This window comes from Arachis hypogaea, chromosome 9 (assembly GCF_003086295.3).
Source record: "Arachis hypogaea cultivar Tifrunner chromosome 9, arahy.Tifrunner.gnm2.J5K5, whole genome shotgun sequence".
NCBI classification, from domain to species: Eukaryota; Viridiplantae; Streptophyta; class Magnoliopsida; order Fabales; family Fabaceae; genus Arachis; species Arachis hypogaea.
In genome coordinates this window covers 109,865,691-109,881,982 of record NC_092044.1, presented here as the reverse complement: position 1 = coordinate 109,881,982, position 16,292 = coordinate 109,865,691, and the positions used below count along the sequence as shown (strand labels likewise).

The 16,292-nt window shown below is 34.8% G+C and overlaps 3 protein-coding genes across 3 annotated transcripts; 2 read left to right on the top strand and 1 right to left on the bottom strand.

Annotated features, from left to right (window-relative positions):
* Nucleotides 1-2,221: 2,221 nt before the first annotated feature.
* On the top strand, nt 2,222-5,078 carry LOC112711700 (probable fructokinase-7). Its single transcript, XM_025764407.3, has 7 exons — nt 2,222-2,396; nt 3,163-3,371; nt 3,549-3,761; nt 3,851-4,048; nt 4,289-4,429; nt 4,505-4,621; nt 4,711-5,078. Exons 1-7 carry the CDS (start codon nt 2,375-2,377, stop codon nt 4,852-4,854), a joined length of 1,044 nt encoding a protein of 347 aa, XP_025620192.1. The 5' UTR covers nt 2,222-2,374; the 3' UTR covers nt 4,855-5,078.
* Nucleotides 5,041-8,154, top strand: LOC112711698 (uncharacterized). The gene is made up of 7 exons (XM_025764406.3): nt 5,041-5,597; nt 5,681-5,712; nt 6,605-6,702; nt 6,815-6,897; nt 7,237-7,314; nt 7,395-7,493; nt 7,625-8,154. The coding sequence occupies exons 1-7, from the start codon at nt 5,514-5,516 to the stop codon at nt 7,901-7,903; spliced, it is 753 nt and encodes a 250-aa protein (XP_025620191.1). The 5' UTR covers nt 5,041-5,513; the 3' UTR covers nt 7,904-8,154.
* Nucleotides 8,155-12,580: 4,426 nt separating this feature from the next.
* On the bottom strand, nt 12,581-15,585 carry LOC112711697 (uncharacterized). The gene is made up of 4 exons (XM_025764405.3): nt 15,228-15,585; nt 15,073-15,155; nt 13,795-14,970; nt 12,581-13,506 (listed from the first exon to the last, which is right to left on the bottom strand). Exons 1-4 carry the CDS (start codon nt 15,439-15,441, stop codon nt 12,886-12,888), a joined length of 2,094 nt encoding a protein of 697 aa, XP_025620190.1. The 5' UTR covers nt 15,442-15,585; the 3' UTR covers nt 12,581-12,885.
* Between the last annotated feature and the right edge of the window lie 707 nt (nt 15,586-16,292).

Below are 16,292 nucleotides of genomic sequence, written 5' to 3'. Positions count from 1 at the left end.
ATTTCACAAAGCTCATATGCTTTTTGAAGTTAATAAAAATGGTAGATTAAGATTAAAATTAATAAAAATTATATAAATACTATTTTTTATTTTTTAATATAATATATTAAATAATTGGATAATCAGATCAGTTTGATTTTGCGATTTTCCAATATGATATTCAAACCAATTAAAATCAGGTACAATAAGATTTTTTTTTTATCCATTTTAACTATCGAATTTAATACCCAATATAATTAAGTGGATTTTTTTATTTAAATTTAAAAAAATAATATTTACCAATTTAAATAAATGTATAAGTATTTACTAAATTATATTTGGAGTCATATATCGAATACAGTGGGAGAAACCGAAAAACACACGTATCTCAAATGTAGTGACATTGATTTGTGATACGGGACACGCTGGTCATATCTCGGGGGCATCCGAAATATGAACAAAAGAGCATCTCGGATACACTCATCCGAGATATGCTCATATTCTGACATGGGGCACTACATCCAAGATATGTGCAAGGAAGCAAAACAAGAGTACTGCATCCGAGATATAGTCAAGATCTGATGTTATAAATATATTGTATGCGTTTTCGATGAAAATATTGTAATGTTATAGATGAAAAATGGTCCCAAAACAATCGAAGGTAACTAGTTATATAGAAATTATGCTTCATTACACATTAAATACATTTAATAACAATCAGTACATCACAGTGACAACATTGGAACAAAAGATCTAAACCCTAAACTGTATGCGTCGTCATGGATCCGAGTGGGGCGCATTGGAACACCCACGTCTGGTAATGGCTAGGAACATCCGACAGTAGAGGAATGGCCAAAGGCGGAGGTAGCAGAAATCTACCAACACTATCACTGGGAGTCTCCAGCACAAACTCATCCTCTGATACTATATCACTCGACGACTCGGACTCGACAACATAGGTGGAATTGCCTTTATTGTCGGAATCATCGGCACTATCATGAGGCTAGACATAGTGGATTGGTGTCGTCTCGAGTGGCGCGACTTCATAACCCAGAGGAGACAGCCCATCCCCAGTAACTACATCTCGGATCACAGCATACAACTCCATCACATGTTGGGGCATGAGTCGCACATGTACGTCGAGCATGACCTTAACATGTTGATCCTCATCTATCCAGAATAACCAGTTCATAAATCCACCGTTCGAAAGTGCATACAGAAATTTATATGCAATCTTCCCGACCTCCTTTGTTCCTACTCCTCCCATATTATGCATCATGATCGTCTTTAGCGCATCTAGGGTATCAACCCGGTAAGTGCGCAGCATCACAGTATTGTCAAACTCAAATATCATTCCTTTATCATCGTGTCTGACTATCCCATTCGAATAAACCACCACAAAAAAGTATTGATTGTTCTCCATTAGAGCAAAATCGAAAGAAGACAAAGAAACTAATAGTTTGTGAATTGTGTGAGGAGAGGTATTAGGATGGTCTCTATAAATAAATTTATTGTACAACATATCTTGGGTGCTGAGACCCTAATTATAATCTTGACTATATATATCGGATGCAGTGTCCTTGTTTTACTTCCTTACACATATCTCGGACGCAGTGCCCCATGTCAGAATATGAGCATATCTCAAATGCAGTGTATTCGAGATGCTCTCTTGTTCATATCTCGAGTGCACCTGAGATATGACCAGCAAATCTTGTTACACATAACGGAATCACTGCATCCGAGATATGTTTGATTTTCGATTTCTCTCACTATATTCGAGATATAACTCTAAATGTATTTTAGTAAATATATATATATTTATTTAAATTAGTAAATATTATATTTTTTAACTTAAATAAAAAAATCCTAATTACGTCAGATTGAACTTAATAATCGGATAATCCAGTTGTTCGAATTTACTTACATCCTAATTATATTCCTCTATTCTTTCTTGTTGGAGGAGTTAATTCCCTTTATATATTTTTTTAATTTATTATTTTAATATTTTAAAACATCAAAAATTTAATATACCTTAATGAAAACAGTTCAAATATAATAATAATAATAATAATAATAATAATAATAATAATAATAATAATAATAATAATAATAATATGATTAAAAATTTTATTTTAGAAATATAGTACGTAGCTGATGAATGAAAATCCATTTTCCCCCTTCCTCTGTTTTCACTTTTCACTTTCAGTTCAACAACACAATCTATGATTCTTTAATCCTCTTTAAAGCCAACTGATTTCTCTCCTACTCGCATCCCTCTTCTTCTTTCTCTCTCACTGTAACTATAAACTATTCACTACGTAACAAACCACATACCCTTTTTCCTCCTCTTCTCCATTTTCCCATTACTCTGTTTCTCGCTTTCAATCTCAACTCCATGGCCCAGTTTACCCCCTCAGGTTTTTCATCTACTTTTCTTAATTTTCATTCGTTAAGGTCTGTTCTTGTACTCAACATTAATCCCCTGTTGTTTAGTTAACGTGGGTTTATTCATTTCCTCGGCTGGAACTTGATTTGTGAGCTAAAGATTGCATCTTTGAAATTTTTCGGATTTTAGGTTCTTGCTATCACAGGAATCGTTCCATTCAATCAGATTGTAGATAACGTCTAAATGTATTGCTTTATTTATTTATTTATTTATTTTGTTGTCATATGAGCATATTTTCATTAATAAAAGATGGCACATTGACACCAATTTTCTGGGGTCCGATTCCCATTAGTGCATGGAGTGGACAATAATCATGATGATGATGATGCATGTTGGAATCTTTTCTCTTATAACGCAATGTATCCGAGTCGAGCTTAATACATGATTCTATCTATCTATACTTAGCTGTTATGTCTTGTATAGATTCTATTTTATCTTTATATTGTGAAGTGCATAATCTGGAAAGGGTAATGCACTTGAAGATCGTGTTTGGTTGTTAGAGTATTCCTTGTAGTATTTGATCTCAAAGTACTGCATTTTACATTATGGTATTTGTGAATTTTGGCTCTAAGGGAACAGAGAGGTCACAACTGAATTCAGGTTTAGCATGTCACAGTCATAGACCTTGAGAGAGGCCATGGTCCCCTTCAAAAGTTTCAGTATATTGTGTTCTATGTAAAGCAGTTAGATTGTAGCTAGTGAAAATTTCTGAAACCCTGGATACTGTGTCCGTGCAGGTAAATCTGGTGATTTGAAACAAGAAGATGACAAGAAAACAAGTGAACTAGTTGTTTGCTTGGGTGAACTATTAATAGACTTTGTACCAACGGTGGGTGGAGTGTCACTAGCTGAAGCACCTGCTTTCAAGAAAGCTCCTGGTGGTGCTCCTGCCAATGTAGCAGTTGGCATCTCAAGGCTTGGTGGTTCATCTGCTTTCATAGGCAAGGTATATCTCTCAATTCTATGTCTGTTTATCCACATGGTTTTTGGTTTCTTGTTACTCAAGACATTTACCACCCTTTATGTTGTTTCAACTTATCAGATTTTTCTGTGATGAAAGAGTCTGCCTGATTTTCTTGAATAGATAATCAGAGCTTAATTCCTTGCCATCTGTGTGTTTCAGGTAGGAAAGGATGAATTCGGGTATATGTTATGTGATATTTTAAAGCAGAACTTTGTTGATACATCTGCCGTGCGGTTTGACTCTGAAGCTAGAACTGCATTAGCTTTTGTCACGCTTAGAGCCGATGGCGAGCGCGAGTTCTTGTTTTTCCGGAACCCTAGTGCTGATATGCTTCTTCATGAGTCAGAGATTGACAAAATTCTCATACAGAAGGTGTTTCCTTAATTTATGTTTTTGTTTATAAAATTTTAGCCCAAGAATTTTGGTTTTAGTCAGCATACTAATAGTAATCTTGATGGCAGGCTAAAATATTCCATTATGGTTCCATTAGCTTGATTCATGATCCATGCAAGTCAGCTCATCTTGCCGCGTTGCGAATCGCTAAAGAATCTGGTTGTATTCTCTCATATGATCCAAATTTGAGATTGGCACTATGGCCATCAGCTGAGGCTGCTCAGAAAGGTATAATGAGTGTATGGGACAAAGCTGATATCATAAAGGTATTATGTTATATAACACTTAGCATTTCACCAATTTCGTTCTTGTTTTGATTTCTGTTTTCATTTTGCAATTTGCATCTATTTATTGGGTTTCTTGCTTTCAACAAAATAAGGAAAGGGGTCTTACTTTTGTAACATGTGATAAAAACTTATCAACTGAAATAACAACAGAAACAAAACTAAGTGCCCCATAAACATTTTTCATTCTTTTTTTTTTGTTATTATCTTATGTATGTGCAGATAAGCGAGGAGGAGATTACATTTTTGACCAAGGGTGATGACCCTAACGATGATGATGTTGTATTAAAGAAGCTTTTTCACCCTGATCTCAAGCTATTAATTGTGACACAAGGTTCAGAGGGTTGTAGATATTACACCAAGGTAAGCTTACTACCAAGTAGTCCATTTGACAGTGAGTGGCATAAGCACTTGTTTCATTGTTGATTGTGTGCGCAGAAATTCAAAGGCCGGGTGGCAGGTGTTAAAGTTAACCCCATTGACACAACTGGGGCCGGTGATGCATTTGTTAGCGGGATTCTCTACAACATAGCTTCAGATCAAAGCATTTTACAGGTCTTCTACATAATGCAAGTTGAAGATTCTTCAAATGCTTCTTTCATGTTATGATACAATGAATAATCTGAACTTTGATGGTGATTTAGGAGGAGGAGCAACTCCGGAAAGCGCTACGATTTGCCAACATATGTGGTGCCATCACTGTGACAAAGAGAGGTGCAATTCCCGCACTACCTAACAAAGAAGCTGTTGCGCAGTTCATGTTAGAAGCAACAACCATTAACACTTGACAGTTTCTTCTGTTATAAAAATGTACTACTATATGGTGTTAAGCTATGGCTTAGGTCACCTGAGCTTCTTTGTATCTTTTACTTTGTATTTTTTCATTTACAATAAGCTCAATTGCGTTGCTCACCCAAGCTATAGATTTTGTAATAAATCGATTCATTTATAGTAGAGGAAATTAACAAAATTGTATACTCCAATGATAAAAAAATCTCTTCTTCTTTTGTGACTACTGCCTTGCCTAATCTCTCATATGAAGAAATTAATTACCCGTTTATGTGCCTGAAATTAAATTTATATTATTAATTATATCTATCACAAAGTTTTACAACATGAGTAGTATGTTATTGGATAACAGTGATTAAATAAAAAATCCATAATATTTCGAAGAAAGAAAGCTAAAATTACGAAGATAGAAAACAAAGGCTTTTCGTGACTGGCGAACGTGGGTAGGCAACTAAGCATGAGGCAAAACTCGTCATACACAGACTCAGACTCGTATAATATAAAATAAAAACCAGATATAAAAATCAGAGGCCATTTTTGATTTTTCGATTTGGGTTAAATCCCGCAAAAACCGTGTTCTGAACCGGCGTCGAACCGCGGGCGCCGCTGCTGTTCGGAGATCGCAAACCCCACGCCGGAGTGTGAGATTTTTTCCGAAATGGCTTCAAACCAGTCGTTCGTCCCTGAGATCGGACCTGACGGTCTCCCTCGAGAAGCTTCCGTCATTAGCTACACCGAGAAGGTACTTCTCTATTCTTCGCTCTTCAATTCAATTCCGTCGTTACCTCATTTTCTCATTCTTCGCTTCCTTCCTTCTTGTTGTAGATCATCGAAGAAGAGCAACTTCAATTGCACAGGTAACTTCTCTTTCTCTTTCTCTGGCTATTTTTTTGTTCATTTGGATCTGGCGATGAGTTTGTGCTTGGTTATTGATTCTTTTTGTGCGGTTGCATTTGCGGCATTGTTTCAATTTAGGTCGTTTTACTTCAATGGTCGAATTGAATTCATTGTTTCTCTGATTTTTGGTTTACGAGTAATTTTAATTTTTGTTCTATTGAGGTAGAAATTGGACATCAATTTTATATAATCCAATGATTCTCCTGGCAATGATAGCTAAAATCCTGTGGCTACGAAAGATTGAAGATGCAATAACAAGCTGTTGAAGCAATAGCATTATTTATTAATTATGGTATTAACTATTAACTGAAGTTCTGGTAATATGGTAGCAGAAGGAAGTGGTCAAGTGGAGATGATGTTTTTTGCACCTTTGTTTAAAATGTTGGAATATTACGAATTGCAGCAAGGAATTAATTGCATTTTTGGATGGTGGTAACACTGATAATCTATGTTTATGATTTTGTATACACTTGACTGTTGTTTTTCTGTTAATATTAGTGCGATTTTGCTGTGCTAAATTTGTTATTTGGTGTATGAGTTATATAGAAAATGAAATTGGTTAGAATAATCATGCCTCTCCCTATTGGTGAACTAATAATTAATTCAGACAAGGTTTTTGAGGTTTTTGAGCAAAGGGTGAGCAAATTTATCTAATGAATCATAGGATCCAGGAAGTAGATGCTCTATTTTAGAAGCATGATCCTATGTAGTTTTGGACGCCCCTTCATCCTGTCTCCACTATTACATATTGTTGATTGTTTGTAATATAGGCACCATTTATTGCCACCATATAGTTAGATTATCAAGCAAGCAGAGTGTCTGTCATCTTGATCTCTGTTTAACTAATTTCAGATACATTCAAGAAAACTATTCTAAAATTCGCGATGTTGAACGTGAGCTTGCAAATCTTACAATGGAGATGAAACTCACGGCCGGCCCAAAGAAAGCAGGTTTCCACCTGTCACTGTTGCTTCTCATGGAAAAAATTTAAAACGGTTGTTTTTCCCTGGTTGTTATGGTGAATGATTTTGGTTTACTTTTATACATGATGCATTGTTTAAGCACTTGAACTTTTGAGAAAGAAAATAGAGACACAAACAGAGAAAATTCGCATGGCCAAGCTCAAAGAAGAACAGGCACGGAAGGTATGTTACTTTAATAAACTCTATCTTGTATTGGCTTGCTATTTTCATCATATCAATATTTTGGTTATCTGTGCAATCAAAAAGAAAGTATGTATCATGTCATTGTGTTAGTCAAATGCCACGTTACTGCGTTACTTCAGATCTTGATTCACTTTTAGCATTGCTGTAATTGATTTGCTTTTGGGTTGCTTTACTTTCCTCACAATCTTTTGTTCAAATCACTAAATCACTGTAGATGCCATGTAACTAAATGAAGTTATGGGCGATTTGGTCCTCTAAATTATCAGCAACAATAAGTTGCGTCGAATGTAATTTTAATATCTTGACTGTGTGCGTCAGGTGTGGGAGGCAGCATCAAAAGTAGTGAAGGATGAAGAGGCATTAAAGCAGAAGTTATGTGATGACTTGAGCAATCTGGTAACTATTGCCAAACGAAGATATAATATACTTAACACAATCTATATTCTCTTATTTGATAATAACAATCTTCTAAATAGGTTCAAGAGAGCAGTAATTCTCAGTTTTCTAGGCTGGAGGAATTAAAAAGACGACTTGAAGCTTTGAATCCAAATCGTGCATCAACTAATTCTCATCATGTACGCCCTTCATAGTTTACTAATTTTATATTAATATTGCTGATGACCTCTAACATATATTATAGCAATAAATGTTTAAAAACATATATAATAGCAATAAATGTTTAAACATTGCATTTCAATTATATTAGGATGGGAAATCTGCAAGTTCTTCTCAGGATGGTTCAACCCGTGATGGATCCTCTGCTTCCAATGCAAGGGAAAGTGGGGGATCAGCTGAGAGCATTCCCGACCAAGGTAATGGTCAGAAAGTTGGATCTCATCACCAGTCTCCTAATGAAGGCGAAGGAAGAACTAAAAAGAAAGTCAATTTCCACATTAAAGGGAAAGGAATCGGTGCTGTCTCCAAAGGTAGATCTTCAGCTCCTGGCTGGACTGGGGCTGGCTTCGATGTAGATGGCAGAACATGAGAGTGTTATTCTAAGATATTACTGCAGTAAATTCATTGAGTTAGAAGTCCGTAATTTTTGTACAAGGTTTACCTTCTGTTCATTATTTCTACACATTAGCATGCAAACGTTGTCTTTCATCGTCACAGAATGACTGAGCTTCTCACTTGTATTGGCTAGCAGTCTAGCACAAAACTGTGAATGCCTTGTTCCTCTGCTACTTACGGGCAAAGAACAATCAATATGTCCAGCTAGGTTCTCCTTTGTGATTATTCAACTTGTCTCGTACTACTCATACTCGCTTCTTAAATGCTTGCAGATAGATAGCATTGTTCGCTCAAGCATGATTTACAAAATTTGAATATAAAATAACTTGACCATCTGGCGGAACTTTTCAATCATTATGCCTCTTTTTTCATTTTCATTTTTAAAGTAAAACCAGCACCCGTGCTTGTAACTGGGTTTCAATTTATAGCACAACTAGACCCAAGAATTCTTTTTCATTCAATGTGTTCTCCGTATTCATCAAAAGTGAAAGGAGTTCAAAACGCTGAAACAGCTGCTATCTTTCTTTCTTTCTTTTTTTTTTTTTTTGGCATCCAAATCACAAGTTTCTTTCTGCATGGGAATTGTTTTACTGGAGAATTTTAGATTTGTGTGATTGTATGAAAACATGGCTATTATTGCATGGTAAATATGCTCAGTTGATATACGAATAAGAATACCACAATCCTACTTCCAAATAGCTCTGCAATCCTGCTAAAGTGGTGGGACAAGACTTTTTTACACAATAATGGTAGGATCTGAGTATAAATACCATACTTCTCGCCATTGATACGTATTACCTAACTCAGTTTTAGGGATTCGTGTATCATGGTTGCTTTTCTATATCATGAAGTTTCCCACTGAGTTTCTTTGCAGTGTTGCACAGAAGAATTAACTTGCTATTTCTACTCAAGTTTCTTGCAATTATGATCTTCTGGCATGCAACAAGTGCCCTCACCCTAGGCCTACACCTACAACTGCAACCATAATACCTCTACTTTTAATACCTGAGACCTTGTTTGGTAGGAGTTACTTCATATTATCAGTACCTCTCTTCGAGTAATATCAGGATCACTACTGTTTACATTTTGAATTGGACCTTACATAAATTGATGTAGTACCTCTATTTGTACTAGTCTACTAGCTTAATCACTAGCCTCCTTGATGAACCTCTTCTCCCAATCAATTTCACGTTTGAATTATGATCCTACATATCATTATTGTTCACATACTATATATTCAATGATATTTTGTATTTTGAAATCATATACATAGCGGATGAATCATTTTCATGCTTCTTTTAAGTTTTATTGATTTATACTATCAAATAATATTTTTTAAAGGCAATAAATTTTATCAATCTAACTGTTGAATTATGTTATAATATCTTAATAATAAAGTTTAACAAATTAAAAAAAATTTCGAATATCAATAGATATGTGATTTAATAGTCGTATTTACTTATATTTTTAAAGTTGTGTAAAAATAAAATATTATGATATGATGACATATATATATATATATATATATATATATATATATATATATATATATATATATATATATATATATATATATATATCAAACTAATTCCAAATTTTATGAAATTTTATGAAATTGATCTGTATAATGAAATATTGAACTTCAATTATTGAATTAATGAAAATTTTCGTGCGTAAGAAATTATTTGCCTATTCACAAGTGTAAATCGTAAACCAAGACTTTAACCAAATGTTATATATATATAACGTACGTGTTGATATAGCCTATAGGGTTGGTATAATTTTGGTTTAATTCTTAAGTCAATTATTATGATGCGGATGCTATGAATCTATCTTTATGATTACCGTACCGCATATTATATATGTGGTGTTCAGTCACATCTAAAGTTAAGAGTACGCTTTGCGCATGATAATTGTTTATGGTTCCATCTAGATCAGTAGCATGCTTATTAGCTTGTATGGTAGTTGTCACATTTGCATATATAGAGAGTAGGGACAAACTTGATTTTAAACGTATACATATCATTTACGGTAATGTAATGTAATGGAGAATTATAATTTATGAATGCTAAATAAAGTAAATTTTGACTCTTTTTAATTAATTTTTTTTTGTTATCAAATATTTTTATATAATTTATTTAAGTGATGATATATAGTAGCTCATGATTATTATTGTTTGAATATAACTGCTGGATTTAATTAATTCATCAACATAATGATTGATGGAGAATAATAGTAGTTAGCATGTTAGTATTTATATTGTATTAAAAAATACATAAAGGTGAAACTTATGCTATAATAGCAAAAAGATATGACTTATTATACCAACTAAAATTGAAGAAAATAAACCAAGTAGGATTTGGCGATTTGCCATTGCCATGCATATGTTTCTTTCAATTTACGTTTTCGAAAAATATGGAAGGAAAGAAAGAAACATGAGGCAGTAGTAGTGGCCCCCCATTTTTCTTGTCTGGCGTTAGAATCAGTGCTAACATTTTGAGTAGTGATAAATGAATTTGCATTTGGCCATAACAAAAAAGATTGCCCTTTTAATAAATATATTGCACTACCTTTTTTTTTTCTCCCTCTCCTTTTATGCTAAGGGGTGTCACCTTTTCCTACATATATCAAGCCCATTTTTTTCTCATCAATCAGTGACTCATATCTAATTATTAATAATAATTGAATAATGCATCATCAATCATATATATATGGTATTTGTGACAATGCATGGGCCAAAGAGTCAGCAATTTCAGAACACAAAACCCTTGAAGGACACGCAGAAACAAACAGATCCATAAGCGAAACAAGTGTTACTCTAAGCAGCTAAACATCGTTAAATTGGTCAGACACACCCATCTAAGGTCTCAATCTTTTTACCTGTTTCCACTTTCCACCATAGCTAGTTAAAAACAATCCACGTCACTTAATTATTAATTAACTTTTTGAATTTTCACTCCCGCTTATTTCTTCTTTCTATAGAGTGTACTAAATACTTAATAGTTTATGCATCAGAACTGCCATATTCATGTTAATTACTGCACACAGCATTTGATGCTATTGATATATTAAAGCATGAAAATATTTCTCGCTGTTGAATATGGTACGCATAAAATAAACACTTCTCCTAACGCATATGCATGCATGCATAAATTGAAAAAACAGACTCATTCATTTTAAGCTTTATTATATATATATATATGCAAGACATTTTATATATACTAATTTCTCTAACTTCTTGGAGGTATTGTACTTTAGCATGTTACTTCATTTTGTTATTTAAAAAAATAATAGTAAGAAAGAAATAAAAGGAAAGGAAAAAGGGTAAAACTCTCGCATATATTGAAGTTCACGTTTGCATGCAAAAACACATACATTTTAATTGAAGTTAATAAATAAGAAAATGATTGCAATCTTGCGCTAGATAACAATCTCAAACTTCCATGAAGCAAGAACCAAATACAATATGATGATTCTCTGACCATATTCCACTCCTTATCTCACTAGGTAGTTCATTCAACTGATGTAAGCGTCATGCATGTGCCTTTTTAATTTTTATAATCCTCTTACGTAATCTTCTAGGTAGGTACGACAACAGCATCTGTATACGTTTATTACTTTATAACAAATTTCAGTAAATTAAAATATAAAAATATAGTATATATAGTATGATTCATATAAGATTAACAACTCTTGTTCATGTCTTCAAATGCGGGAAAAGATCAGTGATCTCATTTAAATCAAATTTTATGAAACATTAAGCGCAACTTATTTTATTTCGTCACTGTAATTTTAAGGTTATATAGCCTCGGATGTTATTATTAGCATAAATAAATATTATTATATATACCATCAATATATATGTAATCTACTATATATATAATGAGTTAGTTTTTTTTTCTATTTAAGTTTCTTATTTTAATAGAAAAATTAGTATGTTTAATATTATTTTTATAGATTTTTTTAATTTTTTTTAAAAATGATAAAAATCATCTCAACTTTTAGCACATATTAATCATTATCATATAAAAATTAATTCTAAAATAACTACCGTGAAAATCATATAAAAAACAAATTTTGGTTTATTGCAGCACAAAAATATTTTACCATTACTCATATTTCTATTAGCATAGTATAGAAATTCGCATATATAAAATAAAAATCAGAATTATAGAACATTAATTTATTACAGAACAATAAAAACTAAAAGCATCGTAAATAATCAGAATTGAAAATAAAAATATATACAAATAGCACATAAATATTGAACATAGAGCAATAATACAAGTAATCGAAATTAATATTCTAATAACCCACACTAATAATTTGTCAGAATCATTAAAAAAGGTCATTTATACCTACTCCTCAATTACGTTTAATGGAGGAAAAAAAAATCTAATTCGCACAAATTTAATTCATTTCAACTATAATTTTTTATTGTCATCGAAAATTTGTATATTTAACAAAAGTTTATGTTCAATTTCATAAACACTGTGTTTTAGGTTAAAAAATTGTAAAACAAAATGTAATTAACCTAAAATTCTAAATAGGATGCATAAAAATGCAGCCTAATATAACAAAAAATGGAAAAAAGAAAATGGAGCGTTTGAAAGTGAGACGTTCATTAAAAGAGAGAACGAACTTTTGAATATAGCAGTGAATAGAATTTTATTTTAACAACTTGATTACACTTAGTTAGTAAAAGAAATTAAACACCTAGGATTTTGAACATAAAATTTTAACGCAGATTTAAATCTTAAAACTATTCGACCTACTAAAAATTTTATACAACGAATTAAGTTGTTTAAAATCGAAAAATTTTAAGAATTAAATCTAGACGGCGGTAGTGGATGGGCCAGGCGAGGGAGAATCTGATCACGTGAAGATTAGAACGGTCTCCAAACGGCCCCATGTGACATCGTCTGGCGCATGTCTCCCGTCCAAAACGACGGCGTCTCAAAGCATGAAGACGGTAACAGTTTCATGCACCAACGTCTCCATTATGCTCCTTCCAATCTCCATCACCAACCCTTCTTCTCTTTCCTCCTTCACCTTCCTCTCCATCTCCTCCATTTCTATCAACCCATCAATATCCTCCAGAACCTCACACTTCGCGCCTGGGAAACTCCGAACCTTCCTCCACACAGTCTCCACCAACAACCCACGCTCCTGTTTTCGTCTTGCCAGAATCTCCGACAGCAGTTCATCGACCAAGTCGAATAGTAGTCTCCGGTTACAGCGAGGACCCAGTTGGTCCCTCTGCGTAAAGATGCAACCTTTGTCGGGATTGGATGATGGGTAATGATGCTCGAGGTTGTGAAAGAGTGAAGGGTCTAATGGGTGGGAAAGAGAGAACCATTGGTATTGGATTTGGGGTAACGTAGCTTTGCGCAACCCCGTGCGGCTTAGTATGCTTGTGATGTACTCAAATTCTGGTCCTTGATCGTCGGCTGCGGTGGTGGCGGTGCCGGCGGTTGTGGCGGTGGCGGGTGTTTGAATTGCATCTTTTTTGTACTTCTGGCGGGCATAACTTGATAACTGTGCGCTGCTGCGTTTTTGTTCTTGAGTATCACATGGCTGCAATATTTGGTTAATTGTTGTTAAAAACCTTAATCCACACGCAAACTATAATTAATTAATTTAACTAGTGACGAATGATTAAAGAAATCTAATTAATCAAACATATAGATGACGAAATTAAAAGGAAAGGACGAAGTTTTAATATAGTTAGATAGATTTACAAGCTAGCACTAAAGTACCAAAAAGATGTACATATTTAAAAACACAAACTTGTTTAGAAAAAAAAAAAAAAAAAAAAAGAGATGGACTAAAATTTAAAGTGTTGCAATTTGATAAATGGGGTACCTGTTTTTGGGGGATTTTAGTTGGGAGAGGAGAAGGGTGAGTCTTGACAGGGAGAAGATTTGGAGCTGTATTGAGAAGAAGGTTGCTTGAAAGTGGATGAGTTGATCTGTTCTTGGTCTTGGGTCTTGTTGGCGAGAGTGTACAGGCAACAAATGACTCTTGTTGCTTCTTTCTTATTGATGATGTCTGTGGAGCAGTAGTCCTATTCACCCCTGATCCCAACTTCTCAGTAGTCCTGCTTCTCTTGCATTTTGGAGCTGATGATGACTTTTTGCTCTGCAAATCATCTTTTGAGCTTAATTGTGTTTCAATCTGGTGAGCAATAGGAAGTGGAGTAGTAGTAGGTGACGATGATAACGGCTTTTGATCTTTTGGGGTAAGAGGTGATGATGGTTTTGTGATGCTGTTTGGGTTATTCTGTTTGGAGTCAACGAATCTGCTGAGTCTTGGAGACTGCTTCCCCGGGCTGCAAGCTTCATTCACAATCACATTCACATTCACATTCACATTACTACTCGTCTTTGTAGCTTTCTTGAATCTGATTTGTTGGACCACAGAAGATTCTTGCTCTCTGTTCTTAACAGTGTTGGTTATGTCAGTTATCCCAACTCTCCTGTTTACACTTTCCTTAACCTGCTTCACAATTTGCCTTGCATAGTGGCTTGGACTTCTGCTGCTACTACTATTGTTGTTGTTCTCATCAAATTTCCTCTTTGAAAATGAGAAGCGAGGGGTTTCCAAGTAGTTCTCATCAACCCCAATGTTCTCCTTGTTGATTTGCAAAGAGAGTCTACTATGCTCAACATCTGATCTTCTTGGAGTATCAGACAAGGAACGAATGGTTCCTATGCTGTCTGTGCTGTGTCTGTGTCTCATTATTTGGATGTGGTGATGCTGCTGCCTTGCTTTAGGGTTATGATGAACTGGTGGATTATTGTTATTGTTGTTGCTTCTTCCATGTTTGTTATTAATTATTGGAGTGGAGAGGGTTGAAGAAGAGGAGGAATTAGGAGAGGAAGAGTTGTTTTCAGGAAGAAGATCAAGCCCCATCAATCTTGCAACCAATGTTGGTGTCTTGGTTCCCGGAGAGAAGCTCATTTCCGAGGAGAAATCACTCGAATAATTTCCTGATCTTGTTCTTGTCATGCTTCTGCTTGTTTTGATTCGAATGTTCTTCTGTATTTTCAAGAATTGGTACTGTGTTAGTAGTTCTAAAAGTTGGTAAAAATTTGTGACATGTATGAAATAGACAAGTTAAACTAATAATTAACAAGTTACCGGAATTTGTAAATGTTGTTGTTCTTTTGAGGAGGCAGTACCATGTTGTGACTCCAAACTATTCCTTGGTCCTTGAGCACCATCTGATGATGATTTATAGAGGGTTAGATGCAGAGACAATAGTATATTATAGAATGTATATATAGTAATAGTACCTTTGGAGAGACATTGTGAGATGGAAGAGGGAGACTTGTGTTGATGTTGGTTTATGGAAAAGTGAAATGGATGGAAATGGAAGGTTTGAAAGAGAGAACACATGCAACCAGAAGAAGTAGAAGCCTTGGAGGAGGAGGTGGAGGTGGAGGTGGAGGAGGAAGAGGACCTTCCAAATGCAGGAGCAGGCCAATACCACCAATAGTCCTTCCCCATAATAATTGGTTAAACTTGTTCCTTCTCTTATCTTTGAAAACAAACTAGTGAAAATTGTTGGGAATAAGACACAATTCCCCCTTGAGAAAACACCTTTGACAGAGAAATAAAATAGACACAATCACAACACAAGAATTTAACGTGGAAACTCCAATTACCGGAGAAAAAACCACGGCCGTTGTCAAATGACAACCAGAGAATATCACTATGTGAAAATTGTTACAACACATAGACTTCTTTCTCTCACCGGCACCCCAGTACACCCACACTCTTTCAAAGCAAATATCTAACTACACCTCACAACACTCTCTAATCAAAGAGTACAGAGGAAAAGAAAAATCAGATACAAGCTTAAAGTGTTTCTGACTGGTGCAAAAACAAATGGAGAACTTAGCCTCATATTTATAGCCTAGGCCACCCACTCCATTTGCTATCCTAAGCAATGTGGGACTAATTCAACCAAATCCTAACAATCTCCACCTTGATTGAAATAGTCACACATCTTCAGCTTCCATTGTCAACACCGACAATTCTTTGCTGCCATTGTCTATACCGACAATCATAGTTCAGAGAACTATCATACTCCACCATGAAAGTATACTCACTTGGAATTAGACCACTCCAAGAATTTCGCCTTGGTACAGATCGAAACCTTGCTGAAAATTCATGGTGCAGCTTCCAAATTGGCTTTTCCTGGAAGTTCTTCAGCCATCGACCTAACTCCGCCACACACCTTGCATCTCAACGCCAACCAATGCCCGTGTGCAATTGTGGACCTGATTGCCACAACTCATCCTTATCCATGGCAGTGCGGTAATACCATGAGGATACTTCTTGTCTTCTAGAGAACA